This window comes from Pithys albifrons, chromosome Z (genome assembly GCF_047495875.1).
Source record: "Pithys albifrons albifrons isolate INPA30051 chromosome Z, PitAlb_v1, whole genome shotgun sequence".
Taxonomy (NCBI): Eukaryota; Metazoa; Chordata; class Aves; order Passeriformes; family Thamnophilidae; genus Pithys; species Pithys albifrons.
The window spans coordinates 32,201,864-32,222,957 of NC_092497.1; the positions used below are offsets into that span (position 1 = coordinate 32,201,864).

Genomic DNA, 21,094 nt, shown 5'->3' on the forward strand with positions numbered 1-21,094 from the left:
CTATCCCTGTTGGTAGGCACTGCTGGGTTCATAAGGCTCTAATTTTTCTGGAAGCGCTTGTTTAGCTGATAAGTTCTCCCTGGCCTAAGTGTGGCTTCATATCAGAGGTCAGAAACCCTTCCAACCTGTGTGCTGTCTGTAGTTGACAGGCAGTGTCGGGGACACAAGGATCTCATTGTCTGGAAGCACTTATAGCTAATAATTTCTCCCTGGCTTAAATGTGGCTTCATATCAGAGGTGAGAAACCCTTCCGCTAATAATTTCTTATTAATACAGTTAAGACTAGAAATCTTTGCATTTCTGTCTCCCTCGTCCCTTTCACATAACAAGCACCTAGGAAATGATTGTTGAAAATGTGTAGTGAGCAAGTGAAACAAAATGTAAGACTAGAAACTGAAAAAGACAGATTAAAGCATTTATAATGTCAGATCCTTAAATTATTGAATTTACCAGAGGCCAGATTTCTTCATTAATGAAGTCTAGAAAGAACCCTTCCCCTCCCTATTATTTAAAATTCTTCAGAAATCCATACCTTGTTAAACAATTTTTTATGTGTCATCAGCTAAAAGCTGGAACTCCTTAAATAAAATATTCACATAATTTCTTTATCTCTGGCCCTCTTGCCTATTGAAAGTGTATTAAGACAATGAAAATTAACAGTGTAGGGAAAAGCCTTATGCATGCAAATTTCATAAATGCCCTGACAATATTAGGAGATGAAACTGCAGCAAGAACAGTCCTAACAATGCCTTGCCTATAACATGTAAATGCAAGTAGTAATTTTGCAGGTGGGGTGAACATGTTCAAGAACTAGAGGATGACATGCACCCACACAGAGATATATGCGATTCTGGCATCCTATTTGGAAAAAGAGTGGCCGGTGTTTTGGTGACAAGCAGAAGGAAGGCCACGAAAAAGAGAGGGCAGAAAAAGGGATTAAAACATGCATGTGTCTTTTGTATTCTAGTACTCTGTCCTCTTCATAAAAGTGGCACAGCAAGTGCTTCCCTTGGAGGACGAAAGGGTAATAAAGCCTTCAGAAACTCAGGCAGGGAAAAATACTTTCCTATTACCTTTTCCCTAAGGGACAGCCTCTCTCACTACAGCGAAACACACACAGCGAATTGTGCTACCTTGATTTCTCATACTCTGGAAGAACATCCTTCCAGACTGATTTTATTGTCCTGTAGCTGCAGATATAAAGCACAATAATCCATGACATCACTTTATTTGGTAATATTTTCTCTTATGTTCTAAGTGGATGCTGTGACAGCAATTTGAACTACAGACCTTTTCAGCAAATATTTCAGAGAAAAAGGGTAGGGAAAGCTCTGTAAGTTGAAATCCCATTTGAGCTATTTCAGAGGAAAATTACTTAAAGGAGCTGAGATGTTTGGATGTAAATTACCTCCAAGATATGAGGCATGTTTTTCAGCACTATGAGAGAACTGTTGCATTCACCCCAAGAAAAAAGAGTACAGGACCACCAACAGGTGTGCAAGTTTCAAGAAGAAAAATGGTTCCCCAAATTCTCCAACATGAGAGCAACATCATTAACCAGAATAAAAGGATGTGATGTTGGACAGCACCATGAAGCTGTCATAAGTGTGTATGAGCAGTCATTATAATCAGTGGGGTAGGTAAAATTTTTTTTATCTTTTGTTCAGTATAATAGGTGTGTACACTTCAAATATCTTTGTAACAATTGCTCATCTGCGAAAATGCTGATTAAACAGCCCAAGAAAATCCATGCAGTATTTCTAGTGCCATGAGTTATATCCACTTCTAAAGCAGTTGAATCAACCAGGTTTCACTGAAGACAATGATAATGTTTCTAGTACTTGCCTGCTTCAACAACATGAAATTAGCAACCCTGGACAGACACCCTGATGAAATGCAGACAAAAATTATACGCATCATCACAATGTGCATTAATACCTCCTACATGCATTGTAACACAGCTTTCAGAAAAACTGGGTATTTATTAAAGGGAAAACTCAAGACAGTGTAATGGTTTTATAGAAGCAACTTGCTCTGAAGAACTAAGGTGATGCCATTTCTCTATAGTCATTATTAAGGTAGCAGCATCAATTTTTCTGTAGTTTCACTGACTGGGATGTTAATGACTAAAGTCAAAAAGTAAGATTTCCCGTAGTAGAGAACATGTTCACTCTTCCCCTCCCAAGCCTCTGCATTTCTTGCTATTTCATATTTCATGAGTTTTCTGAAACAATTCCATAAATTTTTACCTTCTGCTACAGTCCTTCAAGACATGTTGATTTCTGTAAATCTGTGTCCCTAGAGGTGAAAAGGCTTTAACAAAAATCTATTGTTTGTTCTGCACAGCTCTTGTATCTATATGTACCTAAAATTCAAGGTGCCACGTTGTATGCTGTGTATATCTTGTGCATATCTTGATAAACTGAGTGAGTTTCTGAAGATCTGGAACTGGTAGGAGACTGGGTTGGATTTTTTTGTTGTTTCAGTTTTGAGTTTAGAGCAGGAGTTAGCCAGGAAAAAATTATATCTTAGAAGACAAAAAAACTCAACAGATGAATTGATATTTATCACAAAACAACAAAACAGGTAAGTCGTGTAATAGGCTTATGAATTATACCTGTGAGGGATTTTCTTATGTAAAATCCTTAGTGATTAAGGAAATAATTTGAAGAAGGAATTAAAAGGAAATGCATTGTGCAATAAGCTTTACAAGTGAAAGAACCATATAGATAACTATATTATGTGGTACTTAATCTATCCTAGCTGCATGGTCTGGAGTGGGGAAGCTGTCTTCCAGCATTGCCCTATGGTATTCAAAGTGGCACAGAACAATAGGAAAAAAAACCTTAACAACTCTACATTATTAGCCAATACTTCCACACTCACTGTATTATGAGAGAATATCTATAAAGAAGTACAATTTTATAGTTTTTACCTACTGTTGACTTGCCTTTGTCTGAGAGTGTTTCTATGCCTATACCTATGACAGCACTTTGCAGTTGTACTTGAACACACCTAAAAATAATTCTAATTCTTTTTTCTGAGAGTCTATGTAAAAGGCATACATCTGTCTGCATCTTTGAAATGTTTGAATGTTTTGGGCATTTTAGTACCTCCAAAAGGTGGAAACTTGGTCCATAAGAGGGCTAATGGCTACTGCAATAAAATTCAGTACAGCATTAGGTCAAGTGTGCTTGGAGTATCTTCCCTGAACAGCAAGAAACTCTTGCACGATGGTAACATCAGTGTGTTCTGTGATTGTTAGCTTAAAGTATTTCCAGCTATAATTGTTTAAGACCAAACTAGAACTCCAGACCAGGAAAAACTTATAAACTTACATTGCATCCTATATTTGTAGCAAGCAATTATTAAAAATGGGTAGTTATGAAAAGAGAAAAAGAGTCTTTTGTGTGGTTTTAAGTGTGGCCGATTCCACTAGTCCATGATTAGATCAAATAATTTTTATAAGAATTTTTAGTCTACACCATGCTCCTAATGTTTGCTTACTGTTTGCTTACTGTTTGTTCATTTACCTTATAATACATTCTGCACATATTGGATAGAAAAACAGAGAAGAAAAAAACAAAAGAAAGATATTCAGTTGCAGAACTGCAAGGAAAGACAGGAAAGAACTGTGTAACATGACACTATACAAATGCAACCATTCACTGTCCCTCAGTTTTGGATAGGTATTTCTGCACTACATCACTGCAGAATCTCACATGATACTGGAGTTTGTTCTGAGTTACATGACAAAAACCAACCAACCAACCAACCAAAACCCACTGAAAAACTCAACTTCGTTTTATTTTGATTGTAAGCCCTACATCAGTACACTCCTTCCTGATATTTACTGTTGGAGTGTTTTTGTTGCCTGTTTTAAATATAGGAGTTCCACTCCAACAAACTAAATCGCCATATGCCTTGATCAAATATTGTAACTTAAAATTTCAGCAAGAAGTTGAACCTGCATAGTTTGTATGTTGCACATAAATTCATACGCATATTAGACTTTGGTTAATTTAAACTTAATAATAATCTTTCTATTCTTCTTCTATTGTTATTTTTTCCTTTTGAACTTGCTAAAACCCCTCAATTTTTGTGGAAAGATAGGAAGACAACCTCTGACTCAAGGAGCAGGAGTTTAAACAAAAATGTGAGATATGATGCAGTGAAAAGGATGTGTGGTACAACAATTGAAACAAATACATGTCTTTATTCTAGAATTTTCTAGCACTTTATAGCAGTTGTAAAAACTTTGCACTCGAAATTTTAAGTTCTGTCTTCAGTGCTTGTTTCAAACAAGGCTTCTTTCCCAGGTAAATGAGATTTGATAGGACTTTAGAAGGACTGAATTTTGGTAGACAAGCGGGAGAAGAGCGCTATTGTCATTAATGCTCTTAAAATCAGGCTGTAAGCCAGACAGAAGCATGTAGCTATCCCTTACATGGACAACCAGTTCACAACACAAACAGAAGCCTCTATCTCCTGTATGCTGTTCTGCTTTGTCACTAAAGGTGTCCAGAGGGCAAACAGCCTTGCCAGGCTGTAAATGCCAAGTACTAGCAGTAAAACACAGCTAAGCTGGGAGTTTCAAAAGTCAATTGATAATACAGTACAGGAAAAAGAATCTCGCCAAGAATTTTTATGGTCTGATTTTCAAGCATTTGAATCAGTGAATCTTAGGGCACATGCAACTAACTGCAAGGTTGCTTTGCACAAGAGTACTAAAGGATAAATTATATTCTGGTAAACAAATGGTCCAAAGACTTGGGTAAATTATTATGGCTCCTCAGTTTACTTATGCTTTTACTATTCACTGTGCAAAATGAGGCACATTGTAGGACCAATCTAAAATTGGCATGTGGAACTGTATTGCTCTCAAAAGAATGGAGGACCTGACTAGTAAAAACAATCGTGCTCATAGAATTCATGGATTTCAATTAAAAATTATTTTTACTACCTCTGATATTCAGTGTGAGATCTTCAATGGAGACTCTACATTAAGAATGTTTTTAAAGGCATATTTTAAAATATTTTCAATAATGTTTATGTCCAATATCTTAATTATATCCCTACTTACGGGATAACTTAAGATCATTCTCTATATAATTATCTCCTTTGTAAAAAGTATACATTTCAAAAATCTTACAATAAAATATAAACCCGCCTGCATTAGCACAGTGCAAAATTCCAAAAGAGATGGATTATTCAGAAAACTAAAAAATATATATGCTTGTGTTCCATAAGGAAGTCTTTAACCACAGAGGTGAGATCCCATCACCTCCAGGTGTTTCTGACCCTAGTGCAAGACACAAGGGAGTGATATATCAAAAATAAGCAACATTCTGTTAATGAAATAATAATTCTGTAAAAGCAGAAAGTCTATGTTAATTGAAAAGAATGGATGACAATCAAGAAAATTACAGCTATTAGGAAATCAGAGGAATGGACAAAGCTTACATTAGCTAACCAGAAAAGTACAAACAGGGACTAAGAAACATATATATTATCAGATATTAAAAGAAATGAGCAAGGATATATTGGCCAGATATCAAGTACTTGCAGGTGCAAGAAGTAATAAATAAAAGTAAAGATCCATAGCAATTAATAAGACTTGAAGATAGAAGGTGCCCAGAGGCAGTAAGGAAAGACAAAGTCAAATGGTGAAGCCTACAAAATAAAGCATAAGGATGTTTTATTTTCAAATACATCAGAAGCAAAGAAGACCCAAACCAATATGGGTGTAATTGTCCAGAAACATTAGTGTATAGTAAATAGCTATTTTACTGAATGTTTCCTTTTTGAGAAAAATAAAATTTAAGTTAAGTTTTTAGAGCATAGAAAGATGATAACTCATCTTCCTATTTAACTCTTTTTTAATTAGCAAGTTTAAATTAGAAAGTCTGGACGCACCAAAGACTTTTACAAGACCTGGTAGGGAACATGTAAACTGCACTATTGATATCAGCAAGTTTTAAACACTGGACAAATTTCAGAAGGTTGAAAGAAAACCTGTGTAGGTTCATTATTTTAAAGGGTAAGCAGTATGGCCCTAATCATGTCATCTATTTGCCAACTTTTTATCTAGTGTAAAACAGCAGGATTTAAACTAATTACTAATAAATTAATTAGCTAGTAGCATATTCAATGCTGGATAACATAAACTGCTGGAAAAGAGAGGTTGCCAAAGTGCTGCAGTATTTTTTTTCTGGCTATCAGTTTGACTGAAAGTAGTATACTCAGGATTTTGCAAGACACACTGCATATCAAAAAAATATTAAGAGATTAAAAATGTACAAGATAAACAATACAATAATTTAAACTGAGATAGTTATGAGGTCTCAAAAGGTATGCATATTAGAGAAATCATATATATTCTTGTAACATATATAAGAATTGAGCCTTCTTTCTAATCAGGCCTTCTACAATTTGATTCTTGGCCTTAGTATGACCTCAAGCTTTTGCCAAAGACTTAGAAGGAAACACTGGCACCTTCTGATGAGTGTTGCACTTGGAGAAATTTTGGAAAAAGAGAAAGTCATGATGAGGGCTCATCCAAATTGAGTACTAAACCAGGGGTAAGCCAGTGATTAATGGTAAAATAAGGAGACCATTATTACCCTTTTATCTATCCTTGGACCATCAACTCTGAAAAAGAGAAGCAGCAGCTCTGAAAGGTGGCTGATTATGTCACAGTGATGAACACATTACATGACAGCAAAGCTAACAAGTCTCAGGCTCAATGTATAAAGACAGGAAAACTGAGATGGCACTCACAAACACCCATTTTCCTGTGTTTTTGTCACTCTACTACCTGACTGGTTTGTCCAGTTTGGATGCTCAAAGTTCATAACATGTGAGAGAGTTTAAAAGAAAATATGTTTTACACAGAATGATACGAGAAGTTTATCTTCAGTTATCAAAAGCGATGAACTATTCAGGCTACGTGGACAGAGAGAAGATGATAGACAACTGAAGTGGTTTTCATACTATCAATAAAGTCAGTAACACCAAATACTAAGAAATCAAAGCTAGAGGAGCTCAGAGAACAAACAAGAAATTTATTATACTTGTGAAAATTACTGTTGATAGCAACTGCTAGATTTGAAGGACTCAGGAAGTTCTACAGACCTGGCTAAGGAAGAGCTCAGGGCAGATGACCACAATCACATCAGCTCACCTTATACTGTACTACTATCACTTAAACATGAAGAAATTAGTGAAAGTCTTTTAAAGGACAGTGGAGGGAATTTAATCACAGAAGTGAGGACTCCTATTATTTATGAAGAAGAAGAAATATCGAAGACAGAGAGAAGGTTTCAATGAAGCGAAGCAAGTGAAGAACAGAAAAATTACTAGAACAAAACATGAGAACAAATTGAAAACAAAAATTAGATAATTTGAAAATAAGGAAGCCAGGATCCCAGAATCCTTGAAAGACAAGACAGACAGTATTAAAAACACAGCAGAAAATATTTTTAACTTTTCACTGACGCCAAAAGAAGAATCTGCTAAGGACGAAAAAGAAAGTAATGTTAGACAAGTACTTAGGAAAATATACGGGAAACACCCCCTCCCCCTCCAAATCCCTCAATTTTCTGTAGACAAACTATTAATATCATGTGTGTGAAATCTGAAAACTATTGATAACTGGCTTTAAAACAAACAGAAAATATTAGTATAAATTATTTATCTTTCTCTCTTTCTGTCCAAAGTCACTGTACAAAATGCAAACACTTAAAAAAAAAATTAAACCCCATACTATTTTCCTGTCATAGGATTCCCCGCTGCTGTATGTTGTAGCTAGTGTGGATGCACATTCTTCCAGATACCATGGCTTCTTCCCACTCTCAGCTGTGCTGCTGATTGAAATAGTGTAGATGCTATTGGTGTAGCCATCACAGGAGCAGTGGTCTCGGCTTCTTCCACCATTTCCAGATGCCCAAACAAAGACTGAACCTAAGCCTCTTCGTCCCTGTTTGGAAACAGCGAAAAAGATTTGATCAATAATTATTATTTTATCTCTCAACTGCCTAACAGCAAGGGGTTTTCCTCCAAAAATGACACGAGAAAAATAAAATAAAATAAACAACTTCACTGAGAAGAATCTGAAATGGAAACAGGATTTAGCACAGCTCAGAATCAGACATAAGAAAAATTCAGAAAATGAGTGGTATGAACAAAGCTTTGGAAACAACTTTTATACAGTGTTTGCATGTTGGTCTGCATCTGTGCAACCCCAATGCACCAAGAAAGAGGTGCTGAAAACTCAAATAAAGTATTAAAATAACATACTGTGTTGCAAAAAGAAAAATAAATACCATACTTGAAACAAAACCTCTTCATAATGCATGACACTTTTTATTTATTAGGATGTTCTCAGCTGTTTCTTCCTAGGTTGCCTGGGGCACGAAGTTTTTTTTGGGTAACATTATATACTGTGAACCACAGCATCATTTTTTCACAAACACTATAAATCACAGAATCATAGAATACCTAAGGTTGGAAGGGACCTCAGGTACCTAGTCAAACCCATCTAGAACATTATGACTGCTAAATGCACAACACAGTATATAAATGAAAATGGACAAAAATAACTCATAAATTCATTCTAATGAACCTCTTGATCAATAGTTCAGCATGTTATTTTAAATATGTGACTAGTTGGACAAGTTAATTAGGCATATTCATAATTTAAAATGAGGATTTAAAACAGAGAGCCTCCCTTCAACATTTTCTCAATATACAAAGTTATATAGCATTCATATTAAGCAAAGCATTTTAGTGGTGCTAATACTTTTGCACAAGTATTGACATGAAAAGTGAAGGTGATCAGTAACATACACTGGTGATACAGGAGAATTGAGGATTAGGATACATGGTTATTAAGCTTTCCCTTATTTATATTTACATATTTTATGCCAGTGAATGAAATTCAGATTCATGTAACTGTATGATTAATTCAGCATCTGCTTATTTTTTAATTAAGCTAAAGAGTGTCACCCTCTCTTACAAGATACTCCTGCAAAGCATGGTACATCTATAACTATGCTAACAGTCTTATTTATACTTCATGTGCTTACAACTCATGTCGCATCTATCTGGATTTTGGGTAGGCCCACCACTATGGGCCCAGATAAAGGAAACTTAAAATGCATAAACCACAATTTTCTGCATAAATCAAAGATTCAGTCAATCTAAATGCTCAGAAATGTTCTACTAGGGCTTTTAGTGCTGAGCATAACTGAACATACACTAATATAAGGCAAAAAAATGTCACACTTCACAGACCAGGCTTGAGTTCTCAAACATAGATGAATTTATTTCACAGAATCATGGAATGCCTTGGGTTGGAAGGAACCTTACAGATCTAGTTCCAGTCCCACTTGCCATGGGCAGAGACACCTTTCACTAGACTAGGTTGCTCAGAGCCCTGTCCAGTTTGGCCTTGAACAGTTGCAGGGATGGGACATACACAACTTCTCTGGGCAATCTGTTCTAGTGCCTCACCCCCCTCACAGTACTTTTTTCTTAATATCTAATTTAAATGTACTCTCAGTTTGAAGCCATTCCACCTTGTCCTGTCACAATATGCTCTTTTAAAAAGTCCCACTTCATCTTTTTTGTGGGTTCCCTTCAGACTGTAATTAGGTTACCCCAAAGCCTTCTCTTTTTTCAGGCTGAACAAAACAAATTTTCTCAGCTTTTCCTCATAGAAGAGGTGCTTCATCCCTCTAATCATCTTGTTGGCCCTCCTCTGGACTTGCTCCAACAGGTCAATGTCCTTCCTGTGCGGGGGATCCCAGAGCGGGATGCAGAACTCCAGATGGGGCTTCTTCACCAGAGTGGAGGAGTAGAATCACCTCCCTTGACCTGCTAGCCACACTGTTGTTGATGCAGCCCAAGATACAGTTGGTTTTCTGGGTTGCAAGTGCACAGTGCTGGCTCACATCCAGCCTCTCATCCACCAGTACCCCCAAGTTCATCTTAGCAGGGCTGCTTTCAATTTATTCATTCCCTAGCCTGTATTGATATGCTCACCCTGACCCAGGTGCAGCACCTTGATCTTGGTCTTATTAAACCTCATGACACTCCCATTGGCCCATTTCTTTGAGCCTTCCCATGTCCTTCTGGATGGCACCCTGTCCTTCAGATATGTCAGCTGTATCACTCAGCTTGGTGTCATCTGCACATTTGCTGAAGGTGCACTTGATCCCCTCGTCTATGTCATTATAATGAAGATATTAAATAACACTGGTCCCAATATATATGGACTATATATGGCCCTCTGAGGGACAACACTTGTCACTGATGTCCATTGTGACTCTGAGCCATGGACCACTATCCTCCGGATGTGACTGTCCAACCACTTTCTGATCCATCTAACAGTTCTCTCATCAAATCATCTCTCCAGTTTAGAGAGAAGGATGCTGTGGTGGACTATGCCAAAGTCTTTACAGAAGTTCACGAAATGACATCTGTAGAGCTTGCCTTGTCCACTGATACAGTCACTCCAACAGAGAAAGCCACTAGGTTGGTCATGGAGGACTTGCCATTGGTGAGGCTGTCTTGAATCAACTCCCAGTCCTCCATGTGCCTTAGCAAAGCTTCTAGGAGGATCTGTTCTATGATCTTCTTAAGCACAAAGATTAAATTGAGAGATTGGTAGTTCCAAGACCCCTCCTTTCTACCCTTTTTAAAGATGGGTGCAATGTTTCCCTTTTTCCAGTCACTTAGGTCTTCACCTGACTGCCAGGACTCTTCAAACATCATGGAGATAATTTGATAGTTTAATAAAAGTAGACAACCTGAAGAGCCTCCCAAAGGAAGTGGGATGTGATTCGCAACTGCATGGGCATGGAACTCATTTATGAACCATTGCTCTTTCATTCCAGAAGCTGGTCATCTGCCTTTGCATATCTTGCACCTCCATTCTGAAAACATCTGATGAGGCAGACTAAAGGAAGGGTAAACAGAAAAAATTGTTTCATGCAAATTCAGCAATTTATTACACCAGCAGGTCAGGGGACAGAATATAGGCCTCTCTGGATGTTTGTGAAGAATAGGATGGAGGATTATGCTAATAATAGTTGGTTCAATACTTTTTTTATGTGATCCTGCTTGATTTTTACTGGTTTTATTATGGTTCCAACCCATCATCTCTTGAAATTAGATTATACTTCCCATCAGTATGCTATTATTTGTGTCCATCTTCTGTCTCCTCAGTGGAAATTTTTGGATTGCCTATCAATTCTTACATCTGTTTCGGAGTCATGTACAGATTGCTGTCTGGTCTTACTACCTTAAAAACCAACTCTTTTATTTCAAGAAAAAAGGAAGTACCAGGAGCACTGACTAATGGAAAAGAATATTTTCTAATAGATACAGAGAAAGAATTCCCATTCCTCTAACACATTGCATTATTGCACGTATAACAGCTCTGCAGTTCACAGAAAACAGCATTACCTTCAGACTACAAAGCGTGCTACAGTTCTTGCTCCTTGAAGCTATTTGTCAAAGCAAATTTCAGTCTTAAAAATAAGACTTGTGCTCAAGAGGCGTCTGTATCTGGGGCTGAGTGATATGGTTTAGGGGTTGCAGTGGCAGTGATAGGTGAACAGTTGAACTGGGTGATCTTGAAGGTCTCTTCCACCCATCATGATTCTATGATTCCATGATTCCATGAATCTGACTAAAATAATTTTCCCAGTAAAAAATGCTGGTTTACATTTATTGCCTGCCATTTGGTTTCTTGGTAAGTTTGCCAAACAAGTAAATAAAGCAACAGCATCAGCTGTATGTGAATTGGTCTCCTTTAAATACATAAAGTTAAATAACATTTGGACTGCATTAAAAGTTAAGACATACACACAGGCAAAGCACTATGTAGATTTTTCTGTTTATCTAAATCTATCACCTGTCCCTTGCCAGATGCCCAAGAATGTCATGATCAAAAGTCAAGCCCTGAGCTGCCAAGAAGCCATGTATCATTTATTACTCAAAAGCAACAGTGCATTTAGAAACCATATGGGTAGACCTTGAGCAAAAAGTTAGTGAACTACAGAAGAGGCACAAACCAGCAGCAAAGTACGCTCAATGCATGTCTCTTGATATTAAAAATTCATTGCTTCTCCCTCTAGGTATAGAGTTGTTTCTGCTCTTCCATTTGCAATAACAGCTAGGGACTCCTCCTTACAAATTCTGCAACGGTGTCCATAATTGCACTTGTGCTTGTCAGTGCACCATTTAGACCACTATGAAACTCTTTTTGGTTTGTCTAGTTTTTTAAATTGCATAAATGTCAGATAATTAAAAAAAAACAAGCTCAAAAATCAAAACCCAACTGTTCCATCATACAAAAGAAAAAGTCCTTCACTGACAACAACTGTGGCTTGGTATTGACCTATGAAGGTCAATACCAAGGTTCAGTTTTCTAGCCCATTTTCTGGGCAAAGTCAGGGTGTTCCACAGACAGGTGACCTTAAATGAAACGGACTCAGGTCTTTGACAAAGAGGCCTTTAGGTAGAAACTGCACTTGTAAAAGCATGACAGAACAATCTTGGAGCATTCTGTTTTTTTTTCCCTTGGTCAACAGGTTGCAAGAAGGTAAGAGATATGTAAGTTGGGTTTTTTTTCAGGTCATCGGCATGGATGGGTTAAGTCTGCCATGAATCAGAGGCAGTGTGAACATGTTCATAATGACATCTGTAGAATTTCCAATATTATTAAAAGAACATCCCCTGCCCCAAGCATGTGAGTATGTTTATATGCATATATATAAACCACATCTTTATGAGTGAATGCCTTTGTGGTACTGGCAGGAGTCTTTACAACGTAGAGATCTTCACATGCTTATTTAAAGACAACCAGCAGTCCTACATACTTTCAAGTTGCTTCCATCTAATAAAAACAGTTTCCATCCACGAGATGTAGTTTGAGTATAATGAAAATATAAAATGCAGAGGGAAGGGGAGACATTCTATCCACATCTAGAGCCTAAACATTTAATTTCTTCTATTCTCCCCAATCCTGTTCTAAAATTACTTAATGTTTCCAAGAACAAAAACTACTGCCATGAAGTGAAATGGATACTGAAGTGGAAGCTGGAAAAAGTAGCCCATGGTATATCTCTTCCTTAAATACTAATTCCTAAAAAGGAAATATTCATAACTGAATGTGCAGAACAGTCACCAGTATTCTGGAGACCTAAAATACCCACTATGCAGACATGACTTTGGGTGCAGCATAGTAAACTGTACGGCAAGGCACCAAGGATTAAAGCACCTTGAGAAATCTACCTGTGAGAGGCATCATCTTGCTTCCAGCTTCTACTGATTTCTGTACCCCCGAGAGCTGAACACTGCTGCCCTTTGTAGAGATACTATGCTGCAAAGTATGGAGCATCTCTTGGGAATAGCAGGTGCTGTAGGTTCTAGTCCTGAGGACTTCACTCTCCCCATCCAAGCTTGCTCGGCCATGACAGATGAACCTTAGGATTTAAAGGGTGGGGCCAGTTTCGCGCATGCTGTGCCTCAGCTAAAAAAAACCCCACTGCACAGGCTCAAAGGATACACCCACATGGGTAAACATGGGTGGAACCCTTCCCACACCTTCATTTGCAAAGCCTTGCCACGATGATGATGCTGCCAAGTGGTTGACTGTCACTGTTTTGCTTTTGACAAGCAGCAGCTCCTAGCTTCTGTATTTAGCTCCTCCAGCTAGTTTAACCTCTAATCTGGGAATGAAAAGTAGTCTGGCACATCACCCTTAAAAGACACTTCTGCAGATTGCACAGCAGTGAACTTGAAAGTAATAACCTTATCTTGGGTTGTGTCATGTGAAAGGGAGGAGGGAGACAGAAATGCAAGTATTTCTAGATTTAACTGTATTAATAAGAAATTATTAGCAATAAGCGCTTCCAGAAAATCAGATCCTTATGTTCCCAACACTGCCTATTGACTACAGACAGCACACAGGTTGGAAGGGTTTCTGACCTCTGATATGAAGCCACACTTAATAGCTAGAAAAGAACTTTCCCCACTCAGCTCCCGAAATAGCATTTATTAAGACAAGTATGTCACAGTTATTGTAGGTTCCACTTTGCCAGTAATAATGTTTAGCTGCAAGATTCTATTTAATTGATAATAAAAGACTCCCAAAAGAAACGCACACAAAACACATTTTACAGAGACAAACACACCAAACTCAAGTTTCAGTATCCCATTTTCATGACAGACAAAAACTAGCAACAAAAACCTAGTAACCAGAAGCACAGCCACCTAAAACACTTATCTAGATGCTCTTTCAATAACATAGGACAATAAAATAGCTTGCACATCACTCTCTCTGTAACACAAAGCAAAAGGAAAGAACAGAGCTGCTTCTTATCAACACAGATGTTGAAAAAGAAACTGCACATTGCAAAAGAAAACATAACTGATATAAAGTAGCAAAGTGTAAAGTAAGTTACTGTTATTAGTATTAAGGTAGCAAAACACAGTTAGTAAAGGAGGTGCTTATAGAGTAAGAATCAAAGTAGCTGATAGCATAAGATGTAAGACAGAATGTATAAAGGAATAAACTTTGTAAGAAAGTAAAGAAAGTAAAGTACAAAGTACAGAAACACATGGATGTCACCCTTACATTGTTCCAAGAGAAGGAGGCAGGACAGGCTGCCAGCAATTACCCTCACAGAGACATGGCATTTTCCCCTCTCTCCTTGAGTTTAAACTCCACACTTTTTATACCTTTTTTTTCTTCATGTGGTTTTGTGTGACTAAGTCAAATGTTCTGGGAGGTGATACAGATGCCTGAGGGGGGTGGGCTCCTTGAGTCTGCAGGGACAGGGTGCGGTAAAGAAAGGCCATGCTAATTTAAAAATATTCCATTTTTTGGTAACACTCACCACTTACCAGTTTGCCTCTGCTAGGAGCATCCCTCCAGGGGGCTGAGGCATTTCCCTCAACTCATCCAGGCTGATCAGGGCTATCACCCCACAGGCTGAGCTGGCAAAATGCCAACAGCCCAACAGAGAGTGTTAAAGCCTCCCTCCCCTCACCGAGAAAAGGGAGAAAGGGAAAAATCCCTAAAAACTCAAACCAGTTTTATGCTTAAACTAACTATATATATTTATACAGAAATGAGAAAATTAAGAGAGACTACAATAAAATACACACTTACACAAATTAAAAATAACAGGAAATAATTTCCTACTCCCCAGTGAACACAAATTCCACCATTCTAACTACAAACCATTTTAGATAAGTTAACTCCCTAGAGACAGACTTAAGCAGAGGGAAAAACTAAGAACATTTTACTTCTCTAAGATAACATGGTGGTGAACCGGTGCTGAGCCTGGACCTCCATCCATCCTGGGACAGCACAGTGTGTCCTCCTCAGATGGCAGCTATGAAGGAACTGACCAAGCCACTCCCACGCCGGCTCTTACCCTTTTGAGATGATGTTGTAATATGGTATGGAATACAATACTATTGGCTAGAAGAAGTCAGCTGTCAGCTAGCTCAGCCCAGCTCAAGTTAGCCGACAGTCTCAGGCCTAGTCTGTTATGTAAAGCCTAAATTTAAATCTACCTAACTAAACCCATAACAAATCTCTACAAAACAGATAATGTGAAGCTGAGAGTCCAAGCCAGCAATGCTGAAGTGCTACCACAAGCCAGCCAAACAGACTTTTTTCTCTTAAATAGTCTCCTTGGGTATTAGAAGTAAAAAATCATGAACAAAAGGAGACATTTCTGAGGCCATTAATTCTTTTGAGGTATCCACACTCTCAGAAAAAAATTATGTTTCTGCATCAAATAACTTAAAATGTACACCTATGGTATTTATAAGGAAATGAGTAATAAGCCAAACAGGTGTGCATTAATAAAGATGCATGTTTGAGAGAATATCCAAAAATGAGACCTATGTTTTTATTTTAGCAGTCATGTTTTTAGTCTTATGAAAACTAGGAAGTAAAAAAAATAATTCATCTTGCTTGAACACAGCAATATATCCACACATAAACATCATCATCATAGCTAGGCTTCGTGAAGGAAGATTTGGAAAGGGTTCTATCCATATAGGTGTGCCCTTCGAGCCTGCGCAGTGGATTTTTTAAGTGAGGCACAGAGTGTGTGAAACTGGCCCCACCCTTTAACTCCTAAGGCTCATCTGCCACAGCTGAGGGTACTTGGACAGTGGCAGTGAAGTCCTCAGGACTAGAACCTACAGCCCCCGGTATTCGCAGGAGCTCTCCCATCCAAGTACTAACCGGGCCTGTTCCCAGATCTGACAGGATCGGGCATCAGGGTGGCACATGAAATACAAAATAATTAATCACGCTAAAAAAAAAAAAAGTGTTTTACTAGGTCATAGGATATGATACCTTTGAAATACTGAAGCAGAAAAATACTTGAATGTGTATATAAAATCCCCCATACTGAATAACTGCAAGCATCTATTCATTAACACAATAATTATAAAGATATACCAGCGGAACAATTAAATATGTAGCCTTCATGTTGTGTATTTTTCACTTTACTCTTCACTAGAAAAACAGCTTAAACAGCTCCAAGATATTCCCCACAGAGCTATAATTAGTGCTTGAAGTGCAACCAAAAGAACTGGCTGAAACCTGAAATCTGAACAAGTGTAATACCAGAATGAATTTCTCATTTACCTAAACAACACAGAGCCAACTTCAGGACTGCATGAATCACAATTCTGGTTCAGCATCTCTCTCCGTAATATCATTACTACAGTTAACAGTATAAAACAAGTAGTATCTTGCAAACACGAAGTGATAACACAAGAGCTTGATTTTCCAAAATTTCTGTTGTAGAAACAGTCTCTAGTTAATAATAGGTGAAATGGCCTTTGCATGCAAAGCCAAAGTAAACAGGCAGTGCACAGGAAAGCCTTCAGTGTGAGACTGGATATGAGATGGATGCAACACAGAAAGAGACATTCTGTGGGGTAGGTTGGAGCCAGTTCTCATTGTCTTTATACTTGTATCTGATTCAACACTCTAGAAAGGAGCCAATGGCCACCAAATCCATATAGCTGTTGTTTCACTACTTATGTCAGACACTTCCTTAAGCAAAACTTTAGGTTTAGAGATGTCTGTTGAACCTCTGGGGTTTAAAAAAACCCCAACCAACCAACCAACCAACCAACCAACCAACCAACCAACCAACCAACCCAACCAACCAAAAAAACCTCCAAAATCCAAACCTCAACTTTTCTGCAAATTTAGCTCTTTTGAGTAGATAAGCAGAAAAATATGACTGTTCTGCTTCTACATCTGTAGACTGAGGACTGCAGTAATAGCTTTGTGCAGTTTGTCTCCCTCAGCATTCATTTAAGAAGAAACAACATACTTAGGTTGTACTCTTGACACCAAAGTTCCAGCAATTTCCACTCCAGAAATCTATTTTTCCCACATGACACACAGAAATATGAAGATACTTCTGTTGTTCAGATATATGAGTAGTGGATATATGATTTGCTTACACAAAGAAAAAAGATTCATGTTTCAAAAATGCACTCTAAACTGTACGTCCTTCAGCGTATGGGAAGAGACTCATTTGCCAAAGCTGCTTTTCAGTATTGGTTTTCCATATTAGGACATTCCCCACAAAAAGAATGGGGTGTGTGGTTTGTATGTTCAATGTATCGCCTGTTTCAGGCTGGGCACACAAAAGCAGAGGGACTTTTAAAAAGTTCAAAACCAGTAATGCTATTGTGGCTTGTTATAACAGTTTCCAGGTATGTGTGAGATGGGATGAGGTAACTAAACAGTTTTGGTTTCCAGTATACTTTGTGACACTGTAAGAAAAACTGACATTTTGTTATACATTTTCCTGTAACTCTTATTACAGATTTTATTGTCTGTTAGGATTTTTATATTCCATTGAATGTTTCTGATATATTCTTTTTTTCCTGCTTTTATTCTTTTTTTTATACCTACATGCTGATTATCTGTGAAAAGGCTCATTTTTCACAGAAAGCAAAGGACAGCAATTTTAAGGTTATCTTTGTTTACTTATTTCCAAAACAAAATAAAACACATAGTATCAATGATCCAGGTGTCACTGAGCCTAAATACTAATTCATGTACTGGAAGGCACTAACCCTAGTTCTACTTTGTCTGAATACAGAAAGTTGCTAACTATGTAAAAACAAAGGATTGCTACTACTAGCTTAATTATGTGTTATCACCTAACCTCATTTTCTCTGTGTTTCTAGAAAACTACATAATACCAAGTATAAACCACCTTGGCAAAGTCATTAAGGCATCCTGAGATACATATATCAGCCAAATGCAATGTAGTAAGATCTAGAAACTAAGTTTATTGGTAAGGCATACAGGAAGGTAGACAAACTGTTGCAAATTGGTGACTTTGAAAGGGAGTTTAGGGTCATGGAAGATAATCAGCTGGCTGCCCTAAAACACTCTGCTGATTGGTCAGTAGGATCTACATGAACATGTCCATGGAATAGGGAAGCATGTATAGAGAATGCTAAAACTTGCAAGCCCCATTACAGTATCCACACTTGAAAAGATAAGAACAGAAAACAGAATGTGTTTCAGAAAGAACCAAAGGAATGAAGTGTGGTTTAGAAATTCTGACTAACAGAAGGAAACTGGACATACAAAACATTACTGTTAAGGTTGTAGAACAGATTTTAAAGGACAATAAAGGGCACCAGCATTAATGGAAAAAAAGGTTAAAATGCAACTCACGCTCTACAATTTCAGCTAAATCTGTTAAGTTTTTGTCTGGTAACTTATTTTATGTATTAGAACCAGTCTATCTGGCTTCTGCAAAACATGACAAGCTCTACAAGTAATAATAATGAAACAAAAGAAAGTGAACATTATTCTACAGGTGGAAGTAAAAATGATTGTACTGGAAATGATAGAGGTTCTGCTAGATAAATATGGGGATCAAGAAATTTTTAAGTAGAATATTTCAAGGATGAGCCATGGAAACAATATTATTAGGTGATTTTGACATAAAAAATAAAGAGCATGTTAGTGAATATAGTAACTATAATCACCTGAAATCAAGCAAAGAATTCAGGCTGGAAGATTTGGAGAAGTACTGCTCTGAGGAGCAAGATGGGCTGCCTAGCTTTTAAGTGACTTGTTTTGGATTGTGGTTTTTCAAATCAAAATGAAGTCTGAAAGAAGACTGTTTTAAAAATGTTTCAGAAATAAAAATGGAAGGAGAAAAGGCATTTAACCTGAGGCACAATTTAGGCCCAGGAATGGAAAGAAAACTGCACATGAGTAAATCCAGTTGTGCAACTGTCCTAGTTCAGCAGGAGGGTCCAGCTAACCCTGTGTGTGGGTGATCAAAGCTGTGTATTCTACCCCCTCTATTCATTCCCCAAGGTCAATGGGCCATTAGCAGCAGCTGCCCAGGGAGCCATTATCACCTTCACACCCAGCCTGAGGGGGGGCGGAGCTGCTAATTGGCCATCAACAGTTCAACACCCCCTGGCTCCCAGAGTTAATCACCCATTGTGTGAGTCCCCGCCCAGGGGGAGGGACTGAGAGCTCCCTGAGGGTACATAAGGGGTGGGTAAGAAGACCTCGGAAACCTCTCGTCGGATCCAGAGCAGCAGCAGGACCTTGACAGGAGGAGATCACCGCTCTCGCCCAGACCACAGCCCTCGCCTGCACCAACAGGTTTTTCATTTCCTTTTGCTCTGGACTTGGGGGAGCCACAGGGGTCTCAGCACAAGGGCAAACAAACCCCCTTGGGTTTGTGCCCCAGGACACTGGGTTGTACTGCTGGGGTTTTGTGAGTTGAAAGCAATTTCCCTTGTGTGTCAGCGTTGTTATTGTAATATTATTATTAAATTTTAGGTCTGACTTACAATCTCTCTCGTGGTGAGTTCATTTCCCCTGCTGGTTCACCTTTAAACCAGCACAGCAACTTAGAAGAAAGTTTCTAACCAATAGATTAGTGATGGCTGTGAAATGGTTTCCCAACAGAAATAGGGGGGAAAAAATTCCTATTTGTTCTAGCATATATAATGCTGAATAATTTATAGGGCATCATGTCTGTAATGGCAGAAAGCTGTACTGGATGACCTACACGGTCATTTCCTGTCTTTAATTCCTATGCTGCAATTTAATTTATCCAAGAGATCACTCAGATGAAATCTGTAAATTACTTACATGTGGAGTTTTCTAACACCATTAAACAAAAGAGGCATTTACAATGGAAAGGAAAAAAAGAAACTTAGACAAGTAATAAGCTACACATTTTCAATAGTAAAGGTTAGTAGTGCCTTGCACAGCCATGGACATAAGACTTCAGTTAAGACTGGCTCTTTACAAAAGATAGACAGAAACCATAAAATAATAACTGAATCAGGAAAACAGAGATAACTGATGAAACAGTAAGTGGACAACTTTTTACTCATTGGGCTTATGAGAAGAAGACAGGTCTAGATGATAGAACTATGAATATTATTTCAAGCCAGTGGTTCTATGTCTTGTGACATGAGAAGGAAGAATTACAATGTCTTGTGGCATCAGAAGGAAAAAATACAATGTTAAAATATCACAGGACTTTTTCAAATTCTGTTATATAATTGGCATCCACTTCTAATGCAGACCCACCAAAGTTCAACTTGATATGTTGAAGTAAAAAAACAGCATCACAAGTTCAGTCTTTATATCTTGGATGCAATGAGGATATACATATAATAGATAAATACCAGGATCTAACACTAGGTTCGATCAGCGTACTGGAAGTCATATTTTTTGAGACAGGAAAAATTCTTCTAATTGATCTTCAATAGTTGGTTTTTTGCCAACTAATCAAGAACGTCCAAGGGATTTTGTGCATGCAAAATGTATCTACATATGTTATATATTAGCTATGCATACACACAGGTATGTGTTACTCAGTTTCACACAGCAGCTGTACAAGGTGAACAAACACCATACACAGTTTAAAAAACTCTCATCTAAATCTCTGTGCATCACTTTAAATGCATTAAGAATAGCATTTTTAAAAAGATTTTAACATATTTGACTGGAAGTCTACTTGAAGGAACTTCTTTTAGA

The 21,094-nt window shown here is 37.8% G+C and overlaps 1 protein-coding gene across 2 annotated transcripts in view; it reads right to left on the reverse strand.

Annotated features, from left to right (window-relative positions):
• Positions 1-21,094, reverse strand: part of PCSK5 (proprotein convertase subtilisin/kexin type 5) — a 199,014-nt gene that overhangs the window by 70,775 nt on the left and 107,145 nt on the right. For both annotated transcript variants that reach the window (XM_071581350.1, XM_071581351.1), the window contains exon 8: positions 7,766-7,978. In XM_071581350.1, coding sequence (XP_071437451.1) covers positions 7,766-7,978 — 213 coding nt within the window. The remainder of the gene's footprint in view (positions 1-7,765; positions 7,979-21,094) is intronic.